Source organism: Oncorhynchus masou, chromosome 2, assembly GCF_036934945.1.
Source record: "Oncorhynchus masou masou isolate Uvic2021 chromosome 2, UVic_Omas_1.1, whole genome shotgun sequence".
Lineage (NCBI taxonomy): Eukaryota > Metazoa > Chordata > Actinopteri > Salmoniformes > Salmonidae > Oncorhynchus > Oncorhynchus masou.
This window is the reverse complement of record NC_088213.1, coordinates 18,583,582-18,606,666: the sequence shown is the minus strand read 5'-3', so window position 1 is coordinate 18,606,666 and position 23,085 is coordinate 18,583,582. Positions and strand designations below refer to the sequence as shown.

The 23,085-nt window shown below is 42.6% G+C and overlaps 1 protein-coding gene across 1 annotated transcript in view; it reads left to right on the top strand.

Moving 5' to 3' along the window:
* Positions 1–23,085, top strand: part of furina (furin (paired basic amino acid cleaving enzyme) a) — a 44,192-nt gene that overhangs the window by 13,267 nt on the left and 7,840 nt on the right. Inside the window, exons 6-8 of the mRNA XM_064989226.1 lie at positions 6,383–6,471; positions 16,155–16,327; positions 18,568–18,780. Coding sequence (XP_064845298.1) covers positions 6,383–6,471; positions 16,155–16,327; positions 18,568–18,780 — 475 coding nt within the window. The remainder of the gene's footprint in view (positions 1–6,382; positions 6,472–16,154; positions 16,328–18,567; positions 18,781–23,085) is intronic.

The window sequence follows — 23,085 nt, the reverse complement described above, 5'->3', positions numbered from 1 at the left end:
CTCTCCTTATCCATCCTTCCATTCCCTCTTCCCCTCTCCTTCCTTCCATCCATCCTCCATCCATTCCCTCTTCCCCTCTCCTTATCCATCCTTCCATCCATCCTTCCATTCCCTCTTCCCCTCTCCTTATCCATCCTTCCATTCCCTCCCCTTCTTCCCTCTTCCCCTCTCCTTATCCATCCTTCCATTCCCTCTTCCCCTCTCCTTATCCATCCATCCTTCCATTCCCTCTTCCCTCTCCTTATCCATCCATCCTTCCATTCCCTCTTCCCCTCTCCTTATCCATCCTTCCATTCCCTCTTCCCCTCTCCTTTATCCATCCATCCATCCTCTCCATCCATTCCATTCCCTCTCCCCTCTCCTTATCCATCCTTCCATTCCCTCTTCCCCTCCCTTATCCATCCATCCATTCCCTCTCCATCCATCCATCCTTCCATTCCCTCTTCCCCTCTCCTTATCCATCCTTCCATTCCCTCTTCCCCTCTCCTTATCCATCCATTTCCATTCCATCTTCCCCCTTCCATCCATCCTTCCATTCATCCTTCCCCTTCCCCTCTCCTTATCCATCCTTCCATTCCCTCTTCCCCTCTCCTTATCCATCCTTCCATTCCCTCTTCCCCTCTCCTTATCCATCCTTCCATTCCCTCTTCCCCTCTCCTTATCCATCCATCCATTCCCTCTTCCCCTCTCCTTATCCATCCATCCTTCCATTCCCTCTTCCCCTCTCCTTATCCATCCTTCCATTCCCTCTTCCCCTCTCCTTATCCATCCTTCCATTCCCTCTTCCCCTCTCCGTGTCCATCCTTCCATTCCCTCTTCCCCTCTCTTTATCTATCCTTCCATTCCCTCTTCCCCTCTCCTTATCCATCCTTCCATTCCCTCTTCCCCTCTCCTTATCCATCCTTCCATTCCCTCTTCCCCTCTCCTTATCCATCCTTCCATTCCCTCTTCCCCTCTCCATGTCCATCCTTCCATTCCCTCTTCCCCTCTCTTTATCTATCCTTCCATTCACTCTTTCCACTCACCCCTCCATTACTTGCAGCCCTTTCTATTCCCCGTTCCCCATCCCCACGTACCTCCATTCCTCCATCCTTCTATTCCTCCATATTTCCTTCTATCTATCTCAATGTACCTTTACTATGTACCTTTATCGCTCCATCCCTCCATCTCTCCATCAACCCATCCCTTGGGCTATTGACAGGAGGGCCATGTCACACTTCCCCACACCACGCTTCTGATGTCACCTAAATGACTCATGCACTGTTTTAAAGTACATCATTATTAATATGGTACTTTAATGAAACACTTTGACTTTCGTCTCTGGTGGATGTGGCTGGGTGTTCATATGCTGCCTTGTAGGGTCTCTCTCTCTCTCTCCCTCTGTCTCTCTGTCTGTCTCTCTGTCTCTGTCTCTGTCTCTCTCTCTCTCTCTCTCTCTCTGTCTCTCTCTGTCTCTCTCTCTCTGTCTCTCTGTCTCTCTATCTCTCTCTGACTCTGTCTCTCTCTCTCTCTCTGTCTCTGTCTCTGTCTCTGTCTCTGTCTCTGTCTCTGTCTCTCTCCCTCTCTCTCTCTCTCTCCTCTCTCTCTCTCTCTCTCTCTCTCTCTCTCTCTCTCTCTCAATTCAATTCAAGGGCTTTATTGGCATGGGAAACATGTGTTAACATTGCCAGAGCAAGTAAGGTAGATAATATATAAAGTGAATATATAAAGTGAAATATACAATAAAAATTAACAGCAAACATCACACATACAGAAGTTTCAAAACAATACAGACATTACAAATGTCATATTATATATATACAGTGTTTTAACAATGTACAAATGGTAAAGGACACAAGATAAAATAAATAAGCATAGATATGGGTTGTATTTAAAATGGTGTGTGTTCTTCACTGGTTGCCCTTTTCTTGTGGCAACAGGTCATAAATCTTGCTGCTCTGATGGCACACTGGAATTTCACCCAGTAGATAATCTGAGGGAAATATGTCTCTCTAATATGGTCATACATTGGGCAGGAGGTTAGGAAGTGCAGCTCAGTTTCCACCTCATTTTGTGGGCAGTGAGCACATAGCCTGTCTTCTCTTGAGAGCCATGTCTGCCTACGGCGGCCTTTCTCAATAGCAAGGCTATGCTCGCTGAGTCTGTCCTTAATTTTGGGTCAGTCACAGTGGTCAGGTATTCTGCCGCTGTGTACTCTCTGTGTCAAGAGAGAAACTAGCATTCTAGTTTGCTCTGTTTTTTTGTTAATTCTTTCCAATGTGTCAAGTAATTATCTTTTTGTTTTCTCATGATTTGGTTGGGTCTAATTGTGCTGCTGTCCTGGGGCTCTGTAGGGTGTGTTTGTGAACAGAGCCCCAGGACCAGCTTGCTTAGTGGACTCTTCTCCAGGTTCATCTCTCTGTAGGTGATGGCTTTGTTGTGGAAGGTTTGGGAATCGCTTCCTTTTAGGTGGTTATAGAATTTAACGGCTCTTTTCTCGATTTTGTGGGTATCGGCCTAATTCTGCTCTGCATGCATTATTTGGTGTTCTATGTTATACACGGAGGATATTTTTGCAGAATTCTGCGTGCAGAGTCTCAATTTGGTGTTTGTCCCATTTTGTGAAGTCTTGGTTGGTGAGCGGACCCCAGACCTCACAACCATAAAGGGCAATGGGCTCTATGACTGATTCAAGTATTTTTAGCGAAATCCTAAATGGTATGTTGAAATTTATGTTCCTTTTGATGGCATAGAATGCCCTTCTTGCCTTGTCTCTCAGATCGTTCACAGCTTTGTGGAAGTTACCTGTGGCGCTGATGTTTAGGCCAAGGTATGTATAGTTTTTTGTGTGCTCTAGGGCAACAGTGTCTAGATGGAATTTGTATTTGTGGTCCTGGTGACTGGACCTTTTTTGGAACACCATTATTTTGGTCTTACTGAGATTTACTGTCAGGGGCCAGGTCTGACAGAATCTGTGCATAAGATCTAGGTGCTGCTGTAGGCCCTCCTTGGTTGGTGACAGAAGTACCAGATCATCAGCAAACAGCAGATATTTGACTTCGGATTATAGTAGGGTGAGGCCAGGTGCTGCAGACTTTTCTAGCGCCCGCGCCAATTCGTTGATATATATTTTGAAGAGGGTGGGGCTTAAGCTGCATCCCTGTCCAACCCCACGACCCTGTGTGAAGAAATTTGTGTGTTTTTTGCCAATTTTAACTGCACACTTGTTGTTTGTGTACATGGATTTTATGATGTCGTATGTTTTACCCCCAACACCACTTTCCACCAGTTTGTATAGCAGACCCTCTCTCTCTCTCTGTCTCTCTCTGTCTCTCTCTGTCTCTCTCTGTCTCTCTCTCTCTCTCTCTCTCTCTCTCTCTGTCTCTCTCTCTCCTCTCTCTCTCTCTCTCTCTCTCTCTCTCTCTCTCTCTCTCTCTCTCTCTCTTTCTCTCTCTGGCTAATGAATATAAAGAGGACACAAAGACAATTTTGAAATGTGACAGGAAAATGTGATGGCTTTGAAATGTGTCCCCCAGCTGCAGTTCACCACTCTTTTGTATGTCATTGAACCTCGTGTTGTTTTTATCAAACTTGTCCCACTGGAACATCCAACATTCCATTGGTGACCATTTGAGCAACTTGCTATGAAATAGTTTGACTTGATTTTTGACGTACTTTATTCTATTATACGTATTCAGTTTGAGAGTTATACTTATTCAGTTACACACATGTCTAATCTATGGTTAGAAACTGACTCCAGACCAGACAGACTAGTCACTCATCATATCCTGTTGTGTATTCAGTTAGACAAAGGTCTCATCTATGGTTAGAAACTGACTCCAGACCAGACAGACTCAGTCATTCAGTTAGACAAAGGTCATCATATCCTGTTGTGTATTCAGTTAGACAAAGGTCTCATCTATGGTTAGAAACTGACTCCAGACCAGACAGACTAGTCACTCATCATATCCTGTTGTGTATTCAGTTAGACAAACGTCTCATCTATGGTTAGAAACTGACTCCAGACCAGACAGACGAGTCACTCATCATATCCTGTTGTGTATTCAGTTAGACAAACGTCTCATCTATGGTTAGAAACTGACTCCAGACCAGACAGACTAGTCACTCATCATATCCTGTTGTGTATTCAGTTAGACAAACGTCTCATCTATGGTTAGAAACTGACTCCAGACCAGACAGACTAGTCACTCATCATATCCTGTTGTGTATTCAGTTAGACAAACGTCTCATCTATGGTTATAAACTCATCTATGGTTATAAACTGACTCCAGACCAGACAGACTAGTCACACATCATATCCTGTGGTGTATTCAGTTGCTATCATCGTGTTTCTTATTGCTGCACTGAAGGCATTTCTGTTACAACACAAACTTCACCAAGCAATCAAATTAATCTGGAGTCTTGTTGACAAGCAAACAAACCCAAAAGGTCTTTATTCATGTTCTCCTCCATCTCTCTCCCCTTCATATCTCTCTCTCTGTATAGTGTAATTCACCCCTGGCTGTAGAGGGAAACGTAATTGGGATCAGGGGCAGAGGGAAAAAAACTATTAAAGAGAAAGCCATTCATGTCGTTTCTCTGTCACCCAGCCTTGGTGAGATGAGTTCCCTGGATGCACCTGGACTGGGGTGAGATTAGTGTTCATGTCGTGTCTCTGTCACCCAGCCTGTGAGATGAGTTCCCTGGATGTGGACTGTGTGTGTGTGCGTGGTGTGGTGTGTGCGTGTGTGTGTGTGTGTGTGTGTGTGTGTGTGTGTGTGTGTGTGGTGTGTGTGTGTGTGTGTGTGTGTGTGTGTGTGTGTGTGTGTGTGTGTGTGTGTGTGTGTGTGTGTGTGTGTGTGTGTGTGTGTGCGTGCCCATTGGTATACAGGCCTGATCTCTCTCCTCTTAAACTCATTACTGCGTGGCCTAACAGGAGGCGATGTGACACCATGTTTTGTAATCCACCATGTTTGGCCACACATACATTTTCAAACAAGGCGACCAGCTGCACTGCAGGGGAGTGAACAGCATACTGGTCCACGTACTCACCTCAGTTCTCGCTTTCTCGGGAGAAAGGACTGGAACAACACTCCTTGTAGTTCTCCTCTCTTTATCTGTTTCTCACCATCACGCTCTCACTAATTCCACATCTCAGTTGAAGGCTGAAATTCACCCTTCACAGTTTCAGTAGATCTCTGTATTCAATCTTTGTCACTTCCTTACTTAAAACTTTCTCATCTCATCTTTTCTCTTCTCAATCTTTTTTTCATCTCAATACTTTCTCATCTCATCTTTTCTCTTCTCAATCTTTTTTTCATCTCAATATTTTCTCATCTCATGTTTTCTCTTCTCAATCTTTTTTTCATATTTCTTATCTAATTCCTCTTTAAAACATTTATTTGGTGAGTCTGGTTTGTTGTTGTGAAGAGGTGAAGTAAGAGGTTTTTCATGTCTCTCGCTGGTGAAACAGTCATTATCCAGTAGCCGTCGGTCCCTTGGGGCTGTAGACTCCTATCAGGTGTGTTAACATGCTGTGATAAAGAGCGTAGGGAAGGAGAGAGAGAGAGAGAGAGAGAGAGAGAAGAAGGGAATGAGGAAGAGTGTCAGGTGTTGAATATTCACTCCTCCACCACCTGCTGAGCCTGTGAAGAGAGGATAACCTTTACTTCATTCCAGAGGTGGACTGATCCCTTCTGTTTGTGTGATATGTAAATGAAGAGTGGTAGATGAAATGCTTAGTATAGACCTTCAACTCTTTTCAGTCCTTCACTAGTCCTTATGTTTAGTGACGGTATTACCCTGGACAGCCTCGAAGAGGACAGACCCTTCTGAGCCTGGGTCCTGGTACACTATTAGAAAAAAGGGTTCCAAAAGGGTTCTTTGGATGTTCCCATTGGAGAACCCTTTTAGGTTCCATGTAGAACCCTCTGTGGAAAGGGTTTTACATGAAACCCAAAAGGGCTCTACCTGGAACCAAAAAGGGTTCTTCAAAGGGCTCTCTTATGGGGACAGCCAAAGAACCCTTTTAGGTTTTAGATAGCACCTTTTTTTCTAAGAGTGTAGTAAAGTTTCTTCCTTGTAGGGAATTCATCCCTGTGCTTCTGCTTGTGGTTGTTGTTTGGTCGAGGCACGGATACTGTACAAGCACTTTGTGACAACTGCTTTATAAATAGGATTTATTTGTTTGGAGCCATTTTAGATAGGGTACATGTGCCAGCACTACCATAAGATAACATTCATTTACATTGGTATGAGTTTCTGTACGACAGCATTCCATCATGTAGTTCTCCTGGGCTAATACTAGCCATACTGATGAATAACGTTTTCTTGCTCCATCTCTCCTCTCCATCTCTCCTCTCCTTCTCTCCTCTCGCTCCCCCTCTGTTCTTTTTCTCTCCAGACATGGGACGCGGTGTGCCGGTGAGGTTGCAGCTGTGGCCAATAACTCCCACTGCATTGTGGGAATTGCATACAATGCACGCATTGGAGGTATAGTATCCTCTCCTCTCCTCTCCTCTCCTCTCCTCTCCTCTCCTCTCCTCTCCTCTCCTCTCCTCTCCTCTCCTCTCCTCTCCTCTCCTCTCCTCTCCTCTCCTCTCCTCTCCTCTCCTCTCCTCTCCTCTACCCTCCTCTCCTCTACCCTCCTCTCCTCTCATCTCCTCTCAGACAGAATTATTCTGCACATGTGCACCAGATTAACCTTGACTTGTCCTGCTCTGTGTAAAAAGTGTGTGTGAGAGGTGTAATAAGAATGTTTCTCGCGCTTGCAGCGCTAAGCTGTGGACATTCATGCGTTCACAAGGCATTAATCCCGGCGCGGTTTCTGTGATGTCAAATGTCGAGTGTTTTTAACCAAAGGACAGAATCTCACATCCCCTCCCACTGTCTTGTCTTCTCTGCAGCTGTGCTGAAAGCGCAGGCATTTTTGTCTTTCTCCCTCTCTCTTTTTCCATTCATCCATCTCTCTATCTCCCTCTCTCTTTGTCTTTCTCTCTCTCTCTTTTTCCATTCATCCATCTCTCTATCTCCCTCTCTCTTTGTCTTTCTCTCTCTCTCTCTTTTTCCATTCATCCATCTCTCTATCTCTCTATCTCCCTCTCTCTTTGTCTTTCTCTCTCTCTCTTTTTCCATTCATCCATCTCTCTATCTCCCTCTCTCTTTGTCTTTCTCTCTCTCTCTTTTTCCATTCATCCATCTCATCTCTATGAATGGTCCAGTAGTCTTTACAGTCTCTCTTTGTCTTTCTCTCTCTCTCTCTTTTTCCATTCATCCATCTTTACTCTATCTCTCTATCTCCATCTCTCTTTGTCTTTCTGTCTCTCTCTTTTTTTCCATTCATCCATCTCTCTATCTCCCTCTCTTTTGTACTATTGTAGTCTCCTCTCTCTTTTAGCCATTCATCCATCTCTCTATCTCCCTTTCTCTTTTCTCTTTAACTCTCTCTCTCTTTTGGTACCAGTCAGTACTATAGTGTAGTGAATGGTACCAGTAGCCTTTACAGTACTATAGTGTAGTGAATGGTACCAGTAGTCTTTACAGTACTATAGTGTAGTGAATGGTACCAGTAGTCTTTACAGTACTATAGTGTAGTGAATGGTACCAGTAGCCTTTACATTACTATAGTGTAGTGAATGGTACCAGTAGCCTACAGTCTTTACAGTACTATAGTGTAGTGAATGGTACCAGTAGCCTTTACAGTACTATAGTGTAGTGAATGGTACAAGTAGCCTTTACAGTACTATAGTGTAGTGAATGGTACCAGTAGTCTTTACAGTACTATAGTGTAGTGAATGGTACAAGTAGCTTTTACAATAATATTGTGTAGTGAATGGTACCAGTCGTCTTTACAGTACTATAGTGTAGTGAATGGTACCAGTAGCCAGTTTACAGTACTATAGTGTAGTGAATGGTGCAAGTAGCCTTTACAATACTATAGTGTAGTGAATGGTACCAGTAGTCTTTACAGTACTATAGTGTAGTGAATGGTACCAGTAGCCTTTACAGTACTATAGTGTAGTGAATGGTACCAGAAGCCTTTACAGTACTATAGTGAATGGTACCAGTAGCCTTTACAGTACTATAGTGTAGTGAATGGTACCAGTAGCCTTTACAGTACTATAGTGTAGTGAATGTGTACCAGTAGCCTTTACAGTACTATAGTGTAGTGAATGGTACCAGAGTAGTAGTACTATAGTGTAATGGTACCAGTAGCCTTTACAGTACTATAGTGTAGTGAATGGTACCAGTAGCACAGTAGCTTTACAGTACTATAGTGTAGTGAATGGTACCAGTAGCCTTTACAGTACTATAGTGTAGTGAATGGTACCAGTAGCCTTTACAGTACTATAGTGTAGTGAATGGTACCAGTAGCCTTTACAGTACTATAATGGTGTAGTGTACTATAGTAGTGAATGGTACCAGTAGCCTTTACAGTACTATACAAGTACAGTACTATAGTGTAGTGAATGAATGGTACTATAGTGTAGTGAATGGTACCAGAAGCCTTTACAGTACTACAGTGTAGTGAATGGTACCAGAAGCCTTTACAGTACTATAGTGAATGGTACCAGTAGCCTTTACAGTACTATAGTGTAGTGAATGGTACCAGTAGCCTTTACAGTACTATAGTGTAGTGAATGGTACCAGTAGCCTTTACAGTACTATAGTGTAGTGAATGGTACCAGTAGCCTTTACAGTACTACTATAGTGTATGGTGGTACCAGTAGCCTTTACAGTACTATAGTGTAGTGAATGGTACCAGTAGCCTTTACAGTACTATAGTGTAGTGAATGGTACCAGTAGCCTTTACAGTACTATAGTGTAGTGAATGGTACCAGTAGCCTTTACAGTACTATAGTGTAGTGAATGGTACCAGTAGCCTTTACAGTGCTATAGTATAGTGAATGGTACCAGTAGCCTTTACAGTACTATTATGTAGTGAATAGTGAATGGTACTATAGAAGCCTTTTACAGTACTATAGTGTAGTGAATGGTACCAGTAGCCTTTACAGTACTATAGTGTAGTGAATGGTACCAGTAGCCTTTACAGTACTATAGTGTAGTGAATGGTACCAGTAGCCTTTACAGTACTATAGTGTAGTGAATGGTACCAGTAGCCTTTACAGTACTATAGTGTAGTGAATGGTACCAGTAGCCTTTACAGTACTATAGTGTAGTGAATGGTACCAGTAGCCTTTACAGTACTATAGTGTAGTGAATGGTACAAGTAGCCTTTACAGTACTATAGTGTAGTGAATGGTACAAGTAGCCTTTACAGTACTTTAGTGTAGTGAATGGTACAAGTAGTCTTTACAGTACTATAGTGTAGTGAATGGTACAAGTAGCTTTTACAATACTATTGTGTAGTGAATGGTCAAGTAGCCTTTACAGTACTTTAGTGTAGTGAATGGTACAAGTAGTCTTTACAGTACTATAGTGTAGTGAATGGTACAAGTAGCTTTTACAATACTATTGTGTAGTGAATGGTCAAGTAGCCTTTACAGTACTCTAGTGTAGTGAATGGTACCAGTAGCCGTTACAGTACTATAGTGGAGTTAATGGTACCAGTAGCCTTTACAGTACTATAGTGTAGTGAATGGTACCAGTAGCCTTTACAGTACTATAGTGTAGTGAATGGTACCAGTAGCCTTTACAGTACTATAGTGTAGTGAATGGTACAAGTAGCCTTTACAGTACTATAGTGTAGTGAATGGTACAAGTAGCCTTTACAGTACTATAGTGTAGTGAATGGTACAAGTAGTCTTTACAGTACTATAGTGTAGTGAATGGTACCAGTAGCTTTTACAGTACTATTATGTAGTGAATGGTACAAGTAGCCTTTACAGTACTATAGTGTAGTGAATGGTACAAGTAGCCTTTACAGTACTATAGTGTAGTGAATGGTACCAGTAGCCTTTACAGTACTATAGTGTAGTGAATGGTACCAGTAGCCTTTACAGTACTATAGTGTAGTGAATGAATACCAGTAGCCTTTACAGTACTATAGTGTAGTGAATGGTACAAGTAGCCTTTACAGTACTATAGTGTAGTGAATGGTACCAGTAGTCTTTACAGTACTATAGTGTAGTGAATGGTACCAGTAGTCTTTACAGTACTATAGTGTAGTGAATGGTACCAGTAGCCTTTACATTACTATAGTGTAGTGAATGGTACCAGTAGTCTTTACAGTACTATAGTGTAGTGAATGGTACCAGTAGCCTTTACAGTACTATAGTGTAGTGAATGGTACCAGTAGCCTTTACAGTACTATAGTGTAGTGAATGGTACCAGTAGTCTTTACAGTACTATAGTGTAGTGAATGGTACCAGTAGCCTTTACAGTACTATAGTGTAGTGAATGGTACCAGTAGCCTTTACAGTACTATAGTGTAGTGAATGGTACCAGTAGCCTTTACAGTACTATAGTGTAGTGAATGGTACCAGTAGCCTTTACAGTACTATAGTGTAGTGAATGGTACCAGTAGCCTTTACAGTACTATAGTGTAGTGAATGGTACAAGTAGCCTTTACAGTACTATAGTGTAGTGAATGGTACCAGTAGCCTTTGCAGTACTATAGTGTAGTGAATTGTACCAGCAGCCTTTGCAGTATTATAGTGTAGTGAATGGTACCAGTAGCCTTTACAGTACTATAGTGTAGTGAATGGTACCAGTAGCCTTTGCAGTACTATAGTGTAGTGAATGGTACCAGTAGCCTTTACAGTACTATAGTGTAGTGAATGGTACCAGTAGCCTTTGCAGTACTATAGTGTAGTGAATGGTATTCTTAATGGAATAATTGGAAGAATGAGTAGACGTTACTGGGTTCTAACTTTGTGGGTTCTAGGTTCTAGATGGGCTCTAGATTATATCATTTACACAAACCAGTTATTGCTGCATGGGCTTGCCTGCCATGCAATATCGTGATGGCTAAAACCCTTTTAGGTTTTATAGTTAGGCTCAACTACATTATATTTCTCCAACACTCATCTTACTCAGTAGAACTGTTGGTTTGCCCTCTGTGGACCCTCTCCCTTTTCATTAATCCCTCCTCTCTGATTTTCCTCATCTGCTTCAAGTCAGTGTATTTGTACTCTCTATCTCTATCTCTCGCTCTCTCTTCTATCTTCTCTCATACTCTCTTTTTCTCTCACTCTTATCTTCTCTCTCCTCTCTCTCTCCCTCTTTTCTTTCTCTCTCTTCTCTCTTGTTCGCCCTCTCTTTTCCCTCTCTTGTGCTCTGTCTCTCTCTCCCTCTCTTTTCTTTCTCTCTCTCTTCTCTCTTGTTTGCCCTCTTCTCTCTCTCTCTCTCTCTCTCTCCCTCTAGCTATCTGTCTCCCTCTCTCTCTAGCTATCTGTCTCCCTCTCTCTCTCTCTCTCTCTCTCTCTCTCTATCCTCTCTCTCTCACTCTCCCTTGCTCGGTCTCTCTCTCTCTCTCTCGCTCTCTATCCTCTCTCTCCTTACTTCTTCACGGTGAGGTTTCTCTTGTGAACGCAGCTCTCATCAGGTCTGTATCCCCCCACCCCACAAGGGAACAACAGGAGAGGGCATAACAAACCAATACAAACACCATAACACTCCCCCTTCCCCTTTCATCACCAACCCTCCCCAAGGCACAACTTCAATGATATTTCGCTCCAAAATAAAAAGTGACTTAAGCAAGATACCATAATAGATTACCTACCGTGGCTGTGAGAGCTGTGCTATTGCTGGAACAGTTTTTTCTGTTTTAATTTAGTAGAATCAGGTGTGTTGGTTGTTAGTGTGTCTGTGGGGGGTTTGGGGTGGGTGAAGAGGGCCGTGGGTTTGTTATGGTGTTTGTATTGGTTTGTTACACCCTCTCCTATTGTCCCCCTGCTAACACAGAAATGTCCATTTCTATAATGGGAAAGACACTTGACACACAGGTGTGTGTATCTGATGGATTGTAAGATATGGGCGACGAGAGACTATTCATGAAATAATCATCCTCCACAACCGTAAAGAAAGATGTTCTCAAATAGTCATTTCTAGATCCAGCACACATTTCCTTTATCTTCCTCTCCTGCCAAATACAGAACTAGAACTCTGGCATGGCAACCATCGTCAGAGGAATACATGCATATCCCTCGCATTAAAAAACTTCTGGACTTCCTGGTTGTAACCTTATGAGACACATCAGAAGCCTCTTAGTTTTCTTCATGCACCATAGAAACAGAACCATGACGCTCACTCACTCACTCACACACACACACACACACACACACACACACACACACACACACACACACACACACACACACACACACACACACACACACACACACACACACACACACACACACACACACACACTGTTGGAATCCTTGATGGAGGCCTGTGTCTAATGGAGTAATGGATTCAGTAAAGTAATTATAGATTGACCACAGTAACACTGTTTGTTTGTTAGTGTGTGTGTGTGTGTGTGTGTGTGTGTGTGTGTGTGTGTGTGTGTGTGTGTGTGTGTGTGTGTGTGTGTGTGTGTGTGTGTGTGTGTGTGTGTGTGTGTGTGTGTGTGTGTAACTGGAGGCAATGCTGGCGGACGGCCAGAGTAAATGTTGTCAAAGCGGATTCCACCCGTTGACTTCATAGCTTATTGCTATTGCTTTTTAACCTAGCTTTCTGAACAGGCTCTCTGTTTGAATTTACCACACACATACACACACACACACACACACACACACACACACACACACACACACACACACACACACACACACACACACACACACACACACACACACACACACACACACACACACACACACACACATTATGTTTTTCTATCTTTGTGGGGACCTAAAATGTATTTCCATTCAATATCCTTTTTTCCCTAACCCCTAACCCTAACCCATTACCTTTACCCTAATTCTGACCCTAACCATAATTGTAAACCTAACCCTGAACCTAAAACCTAAGCTTAAAATAGCCTTTGTTCTCATGGGGACGTGGGAAATGATAACTCCACGAGGAGAATTTTCCTTGTTTTACTATCCTTGTGGGGACTTTTGTGGATTTTTGGTCCCCACAAGGCATTTTTCTTATTTTGTTGCCTTACAACCTGGAATTAAAATAGATTTTTGGGGGGGTTGTATAATTGGATTGACACAACATGCCTACCACTTTGAAGATGCAAAATATTTTTATTGTGAAACAAACAAGAAATAAGACAAAAAAAATGAAAACTTGAGCGTGCGTAACTATTCATCCCCCCCAAAGTCAATACTTTGTAGAGCCACCTTTTGCAGCAGTTACAGCTGCAAGTCTCTTGGGACATGTCTCTATAAGCTTGGCACATCTAGCCACTGGGATTTTCGCCCATTCTTCAAGGTAAAACTGTTCCAGCTCCTTCAAGTTGGATGGGTTCCGCAATCTTTAAGTCATACCACAGATTCTCAATAGGATTGAGGTCTGTGCTTTGACTGGGCAAAGACATTTAAATGTTTCCCCTTAAACTACTCAAGTGTTGCTTTAGCAGTATACTTAGGGTCATTGTCCTTCTGGAGGTTGAACCTCCGTCCCAGTCTCAAATCTCTGGAAGACTGAAACAGGTTTCCCTCAAGAATTTCCCTGTATTTAGCGCCATCCATCATTCCTTTAATTCTGACCAGTTTCCCAGTCCCTGTTGATGAAAAACATCCCCACAGCATGATGCTGCCACCACCATGCTTCACTGTGGGGATAGTGTTCTCGGGGTGATGAGATGTGTTGGGTTTGCGCCAGACATAGCATTTTCCTTGATGGCCAGAAAGCTAAATTTTAGTCTCATCTGACCGGAGTACCTTCTTCCATATGTTTGGGGAGTCTCCCACATGCCCTTTGGCGATCACCAAACGTTTTTGCTTGTTTTTTTTCTTTATAAGCAATGGCTTTTTTTCTGGCCACTCTTCCGTAAGGCCCAGCTCTGTGGAGTGTACGGCTTAAAGTGGTCCTATGGACAGATACTCCAGTCTCTGCTGTGGAGCTTTGCAGCTCCTTCAGGGCTATCTTTGTTCTCTTTGTTGCCTCTGATTAATGCCCTCCTTGCCTGGTCCATGAGTTTTGGTGGGCGACCCTCTCTTGGCAGGTTTGTTGTGGTGCCATATTCTTTCCATTTTTTAAGAATGGATTTAACGGTGCTCCGTGGGAAGTTTCAGATGTTTTTTTAGAACCCAACCCTGATCTCTATTTTTCCACAACTTTGTCCCTGACCTGTTTGGAGAGCTCCTTGGTCTTCATGGTACCGCTTGCTTGGTAGTGCCCCTTGCTTAGTGGTGTTGCAGACTCTGGGGCCTTTCAGAACAGGTGTATATATACTGAAACAGATCATGTGACACTTAGATTGCACACAGGTGGACTTTATTTAACTAATTATGTGACTTCTGAAGGTAATTGGTTGCACCAGATCTTATTTAGGGGCTTCATAGCAAAGTGCGTGAATATATATGCACACACAAACAAGTATTTTTTTCCATTTCACTTCACCAGTTGGACTACATGAAATCCAAATAAAAATCGATTTAAAATACAGGTTGTAATGCAACAAAATATGAATAACACCAAGGGGGATGAATACTTTTGCAAGGCACTTTACGAACCAACCAACCCACCAACACACACACACACACACACACACACAAACACGCACGCACGCACACACACACACGTTTTCACATGTGTAGTTTCATGTTGTCACATGTTATCACATCAACTTCACATAAGATCACGTGATCACATGAAAACGTGTTTTTGGAACACTTCACATCTGGTCACATGAGAAATTCATGTGGTTTTTCCAGCTGTCACCAGGAATAGAAGGGAATGTCTTGGGCACCTGCGAGCCTCTAAATAACTGCAATAAAATGTATTGGAACAGATTTGCCAGCTTGTAATTGAGGGAAATTGTTTTGCTAATGCAAACAAACAGCCTTTATTAGTGAGCCCCTGCTTTATAATTTGTTTTACGCTCAGAACTTCCTCCAGAACTTTTCACTCACTCTCTCTCTCTCTTGCCTCCCCCCTTTGGGAACATACTGTTCATTTTTAAATGAGGAGAGGGGTGGATGGAGGAGTGAACTCAATAGAGGGTTGGAGTAGAGTCAGAGGGATGGATGGAGGGGAAAAGGGGAGAGATAGTCTTGGGTACAGCGAGTAGAGATCTATCCATGTAACCCAAACACACACTCAAGCATGTGTGCGCACACACACACACACACACACACACACACACACACACACACACACACACACACACACACACACACACACACACGTACACACACACACACACATACACACACACACACACCCACACACACGCGCACACGCACACACACACACACACACACGCACACACACACACACACACACACACACACACACACACACACACACACACACACACACACACACACACACACACACACACACACACACACACACACACACACACACACACCCTCTCGCCGGCTGTGTTGTTTGACAATAAATATGTGTTTAGAGTGGAAGATAAAGCAGAAGAGGAGGGCTGAACCAAACAACAGAGTGAAACTGTGTCTGTGTGCTTCAGTAAAGTGAATACATGTGTCGGCATAGTTTCACATTGGTCCCCCTTTTCTCTGAGTTCTCAGCGGTCGCCTCGCTGGCAGTAAAGGCTTCTGATTAGAATCTTGCCATGTTGACCAGAGTGGGGTCTTAATTCTGCCCTCAAACCCTTTGGCCCTGTTTCAATTCTATAAAGTGGCATCGTTCGTTGGTTCGTTCCTTTGTTACTTCGTTCATTTGTTGTTTTTCTGGTTAGTTGGCTGGTTCTTTCTTTCTTTCTTTCCTTCCTTCCTTCCTTCCTTACTTCCTTCCTTGGTGTAATCACTGATCTGACTAATCGTTATCAAAGCTCTGTGAAAATATCCTGGCTCTCAACTATCCAACATGTGGATTTTGAGGGGACCCAAGGTAGACTAACTGTTACTGAAGCTGAACAAACACAAACAAAATAAATACGCTGACTCATTCTTTTCACCTTTGGACACAAATATCTGCTAAATGACCATCTATTTGTTATTATAAAACACTTTATGACAAAGATTTTTTAAAAGTGACTTATAAATGCATTTGATTGGTTGAGCGATTCATTGTTGTATTGACTGGTTGATTGATATTGGTTGTGTAACTGTGAGTAGGTATTCGTATGCTGGATGGTGATGTGACAGATGTAGTAGAGGCGAAGTCCCTCGGTGTCAGACCTGACTACATAGACATCTACAGCGCCAGCTGGGGACCTGACGACGATGGAAAGACTGTGGACGGACCAGGGCCTCTGGCCAAACAGGCCTTCGAGATGGGCATCAAAAAGGTGAAGTATGGTCTATAACCACGTTTACATCCACAGTTTCATGTGAGTAAAGTCATATAGTATTAAAAAAGACTGCTGTGCTGAAAACAGGATGTTCCGGTACAGTTTTCTGAATGCCGACAGATCATCTGTTCGTTTGAAATGGTGGGATCTTTTTGTTCAGGTAAAATTCATTTTGCGAGAAATGCTGGCGGAAACGCCTTTATGCGCAAATATTGATATAATAACCATCACATCGAAGTAAACTTGGAGTCACGCAATTATATGTTGTGTGGTCCTCCCACTACGACTCAGGAAACCATGCAGTTGATGAGGCTACAGATGAAATAAGTAACGATGAACTTCACAGGGTGGTGAAAGTGCACATGATGAGCTTGATGCTTCTTTCCGTTAAATATCGAGGGTGACATGATGATAGGTGCTTGACTGCCGTTTGACAATTGTAAATATTCTTATCCATAATAATCTGATCATGGAGACGACCCTACCTGCACTGTATCTGTGAGCGCTTGGCTAGAGCACCAAGACCAGAGTAGGCACATTTGCTATTTAACGCAACAGTTTTTGTGTTTAAACTATCTGTAGAGTTGAAAATGTGATGAAAACACATTGAACTTTAAATGTTTATCGGATACCTGAAAACTTAAGCAAAAAGTTAATGTTGTGCACACGAACTCATAACTCACCGATTTTAATGTGCATATTTTCTTAATGTGGATTTTAGAATATTCGCATGAAAATCTGTTGACAATTGGATGGAAACCTAGTTTATAGCTAATCCCACCATATGTATTGCTCAATGTAGCGCACTACACTACTGTCCATGACACCCCATTCCCTGGGCCATATAGTGCACTACTGATAACCCCCTTTGGGCCATATAGTGCACTACTGATAACCCCCTTTGGGCCATATAGTGCACTACTGATAACCCCCTTTGGGCCATATAGTGCACTACTGATAACCCACTTTGCACACTACTGATAACCCCTTTGGGCCATATAGTGCACTACTGATAACCCCCTTTGGGCCATATAGTGATAACCCCTTTGGGCCATATAGTGCACTACTGATAACCCCTTTGGGCCATATAGTGCACTACTGATAACCCCCTTTGGGCCATATAGTGCACTACTGATAACCCCCTTTGGGCCATATAGTGCACTACTGATAACCCCCTTTGGGCCATATAGTGCACTACTGATAACCCCCTTTGGGCCATATAGTGCACTACTTTCTTACATGAGTGTTTCAATAACACCCTCCATTCCCTTCCTAGTGTACTACTTTTGACTTGAGCAATTCAAATTACACCCTATTTCCCATGTAGTGCACTACTCCTGACCAGAGGCACTTTTGATCAGAAAACGTCATGAATATCATCCTTTGAGGAACATGATTTGGCCAAAATACCTTTTGAAATCAGTGTACAGAACTGCATCACTCAAATTAGATTAGACAGTAACAGGATCTCAATATGAGGCACTTGATTTCAAAAGGTATTTTGGAGCAAATCAATCTACTTAACCGAGTCACTCAAATGAAACGAATAAGGAAATGCAATTCCACTTGTTTAGCGCCCCCAGAAGTACAAAGTGAAATGGTCCTTATTGCTGTGTGGTATTGAACTGGGCCTCAACTCTGTTGAAAAATGGATTGTATTGATTCAGTGGAGCGCTAAGAGCACATTACATAACAAAGAGAAAAGTGTTTTTGGGGGGGATGTACGAAGCCCATCTACAATGGAGATAGTTTTAACGAGAAAGACATATTTTTCAAATCAACTTTCAATGTCTACTGATATGCTTTTCACACTATCGTGCTATCTTCTTTTCAAGTTGTATTTCTCAACAACTATGATGGATGAGTAACCCAGCTTGATCTTCTCTGTTTGGTTCAGTTGTTCACATCTGTCCCTCTCTCCCTCTCAAACAGGGCCCCAAAGGGTCTGGGCTCCATCTTTGTTCATATCTGTCCCTCTCTCCCTCTCAAACAGGGCCCTAAAGGGTCTGGGCTCCATCTTAGTTCACATCTGTCCCTCTCTCCCTCCCAAACAGGGCCCTAAAGGGTCTGGGCTCCATCTTAATTCACATCTGTCCCTCTCTCCCTCTCAAACAGGGCCCTAAAGGGTCTGGGCTCCATCTTAATTCACATCTGTCCCTCTCTCCCTCTCAAACAGGGCCCTAAAGGGTCTGGGCTCCATCTTAGTTCACATCTGTCCCTCTCTCCCTCTCAAATAGGGCCGGAAGGGTCTGGGATCCATCTTTGTTTGGGCATCGGGGAACGGCGGTCGCCAGGGCGACCACTGTTCATGTGATGGCTACACCAACAGCATCTACACCATCTCCATCTCCAGCACCACAGAGAATGGCAACAAGCCCTGGTACCTGGAGGTCTGCTCCTCCACACTGGCCACCACCTACAGCAGCGGGGAGTTCTATGACAGGAAGATAGTAAGTGTGTGTGTGTGTGTGTGTGTGTGTGTGTGTGTGTGTGTGTGTGTGTGTGTGTGTGTGTGTGTGTGTGTGTGTGTGTGTGTGTGTGTGTGTGTGTGTGTGTGTGTGTGTGTGTGTGTGTGTGTGTGTGTGTGTGTGTGTGTGTGTGTGTGAGTGCAAGCCCTAGTACTTGGAGGTCTGCTCTTCGTGGCAAGTTATACAGAAATATTTGAATTTTGAGGGAGTGTTGATGTTTAAATCAAGTGTGCCTTTGTCTGCTTTGCCATGGAAGGAAAGCTGTTTAGTTGCAGGGTTACAAACCATAAAAGCCCAGGAATGCTAGTACCCATTATTATGGGTTACAAACCAAACGCTAGTACACATTATTATGGGTTACAAACCAAACGCTAGTACACATTATTATGGGTTACAAACCAAACGCTAGTACACATTATTATGGGTTACAAACCAAACGCTAGTACACATTATTATGGGTTACAAACCAAATGCTAGTACACATTATTATGGGTTACAAACCAAACGCTAGTACACATTATTATGGGTTACAAACCAAACGCTAGTACACATTATTATGGGTTACAAACCAAATGCTAGTACACATTATTATGGGTTACAAACCAAACGCTAGTACACATTATTATGGGTTACAAACCATAAAAGCCCAGGAACGCTAGTACACGTTATTATTATGGGTTACAAACCAAACGCTAGTACACATTATTATGGGTTACAAACCTAGGATAGGATAAAGCAATTATGGGTTACAAACCAAAACGCTTAAATGATTTATGATTACAAACCAAATTGTAAAGTTATGGGTTACAAACCACTGATGTCAGAAGGTGAATTCAGTACACATTATTTGGGTTAAAACCAAATGTCACATTATTATACAAACCAAACTGCTAAATGACAAACCAAATAAATGTAATGTAAATGGGTTACAAACCATAAAAGCCCAGGAACGCTAGTACACGTTATTATGGGTTACAAACCAAATGCTAGTACACATTATTATGGGTTACAAACCAAACGCTAGTACACGTTATTATGGGTTACAAACCAAATGCTAGTACACATTATTATGGGTTACAAACCAAACACTAGTACACATTATTATGGGTTACAAACCATAAAAGCCCAGGAACGCTAGTACACGTTATTATGGGTTACAAACCAAATGCTAGTACACATTATTATGGGTTACAAACCAAATGCTAGTACACATTATTATGGGTTACAAACCATAAAAGCCCAGGAACGCTAGTACACATTATTATGGGTTACAAACCAAACGCTAGTACACATTATTATGGGTTACAAACCAAACGCTAGTACACATTATTATGGGTTACAAACCAAACGCTAGTACACATTATTATGGGTTACAAACCATAAAAGCCAAGGAACACTAGTACACATTATTATGGGTTACAAACCAAACGCTAGTACACATTATTATGGGTTACAAACCAAACGCTAGTACACATTATTATGGGTTACAAACCAAAAAGCCCAGGAATAGTACACATTATTATGGGTTACAAACCAAACGCTAGTACACATTATTATGGGTTACAAACCAAACGCTAGTACACATTATTATGGGTTACAAACCAAATGCTAGTACACATTATTATGGGTTACAAACCAAACGCTAGTACACATTATTATGGGTTACAAACCATAAAAGCCAAGGAACCAAACGCTAGTACACATTATTATGGGTTACAAACCAAACCTAGTACACATTATTATGGGTTACAAACCAAACGCTTAGTACACATTATTATGGGTTACAAACCAAATGCTAGTACACATTATTATGGGTTACAAACCAAACGCTAGTACACATTATTATGGGTTACAAACCAAATGCTAGTACACATTATTATGGGTTACAAACCAAACGCTAGTACACATTATTATGGGTTACAAACCAAACGCTAGTACACATTATTATGGCATCCCTCATTCTGTCAAATGTACATTTCCATCTAAGCAGATTAACATTCAGATTGCTATGATACAGTTCAGTGGCCAGACTCAAACACATGAACACCCACTCTCACTCTCTTTCTGAAACATGCTATCATTCATTCTGACATTCATAAACACACACACACACACACACACACACACACACACACACACACACACACACACACGCACACACACGCACACACACACACACACACACACACACACACACGCACACACACGCACACACACACACACACACACACACACACACACACACACACACACACACACACAACACCATCCCCATATCATGTTTTTGATGTCCTCTGGGATAAGGGAATGGTGTAGCGTTGCCAAAGCACAGACATGCCACATCCATCAACTACACACTGTTTTCCCCCAACTACACAGAGATGGCCTCCCCTTACTGGAATTATGACAGCGTCAACAACTTGGACACAGCTCAAATGTGCTGTTTGTGTTGCTCTTTTTAACAAATATCCACCATCCATTTTAATGAGGAAAGGTTGCTACTGGACTAGGATAATATTTAGCCAGGCTTGTGCTTGACAGAGTAGAGGCATGCTGACCAAGTCACATACGTTGCATGGTCTCTGTGCAATAATAGTGTTTAGGAAGAGTTTTAATGACTACTTCATCTCAGTATCACACACATACAATTATCTGTAAGGTCCCTCAGCTGAGAAGTGAATTTCAAACAGATTCAACCATAAAGACCAGGGAGGTTTTCTAATGCTTCACAAAGAAGGGTACTTATTGGTAGATAGGCTTTTAAAAAGCAGACATTCAATATCCCTTTGAGCATTGTGAAGTTATTAATAACACATTGGATGGTGTATCAATACACCCAGTCACTACAAAGATACAGGCGTCCTTCCTAACTCAGCTGCCGGAGAGGAAGGAAACCGCTCAGGGATTTCACCATGAGGCCATTGGTGACTTTAAAACAGTCACAGAGTTTAAATGGCTGGGATAAGAGAAAACTGAGGCTGGATTAACAACATTGTAGTTACTCCACAATACTAACCTAAATGACAGAGTGAATAGAAGGAAGCTTGTACAGAATAAAAAATATACCAAAACATGCATCCTGTTTGGAATAAGGTACTAAAGTAAAACTGCCAAAAAATTGGCTAAGAAATTAACTTTATGTCCTGAATACTAAGTGTTATGTTTTGGGCAAATCCAGCACACGTCACTGAGTACCACTCTTCATATTTTACAGCATGGTGGTGGCTGCATCATGTTATGGGTCTGCTTGTCATCACCAAGGACTATGGATTTTATAGGATAGAAATAAACGGAATAGAGCTAGGCACAGGCAAAATCCTAGAGGAAAACCTTTTTCAGTCTGCTTTCCAACAGACACTGGAGACAAATTAAGGACAATAACCTAAAACACAAGGCCAAATATACACTGGGGGTGCTTACCAAGATTAAGAAGGTTAAGAAGGAAAGCAATTCCACGAATTCACTTTTAACAAGGCACACTTGTTAATTGAAATTCATTCCAGGTGACTACCTCATGAAGCTGGTTGAGAGAATACCAAGAGTGTGCAAAGCTGTCATCAAGGCAAAGGGTGGCTACTTTAAAGAATCTCATATTCTTTAATCTCCCGTCTGGATTACTGCAACTCGCTGTTGGCTGGGCTCCCTGCCTGTGCCATTAAACCCCTACAACTCATCCAGAATGCCGCAGCCCGTCTGGTGTTCAACCTTCCCAAGTTCTCTCACGTCACCCCGCTCCTCCGCTCTCTCCACTGGCTTCCAGTTGAAGCTCGCATCCGCTACAAGACCATGGTGCTTGCCTACGGAGCTGTGAGGGGAACGGCACCGCAGTACCTCCAGGCTCTGATCAGGCCCTACACCCAAACAAGGGCACTGCGTTCATCCACCTCTGGCCTGCTCGCCTCCCTACCACTGAGGAAGTACAGTTCCCGCTCAGCCCAGTCAAAACTGTTCGCTGCTCTGGCCCCCCAATAGTGGAACAAACTCCCTCACGACGCCAGGACAGCGGAGTCAATCACCACCTTCCGGAGACACCTGAAACCCCACCTCTTTAAGGAATACCTAGGATAGGATAAAGTAATCCTTCTCACCCCCCTTAAATGATTTAGATGCACTATTGTAAAGTGGCTGTTCCACTGGATGTCATAAGGTGAATTCACCAATTTGTAAGTCGCTCTGGATAAGAGTGTCTGCCAAATGACTTAAATGTAATGTAAATGTCATATATAAAATATATTTTGATAAAATTGTAAAAATCACGAAAAACCTTTGAATGAGTAGTTGTGACCA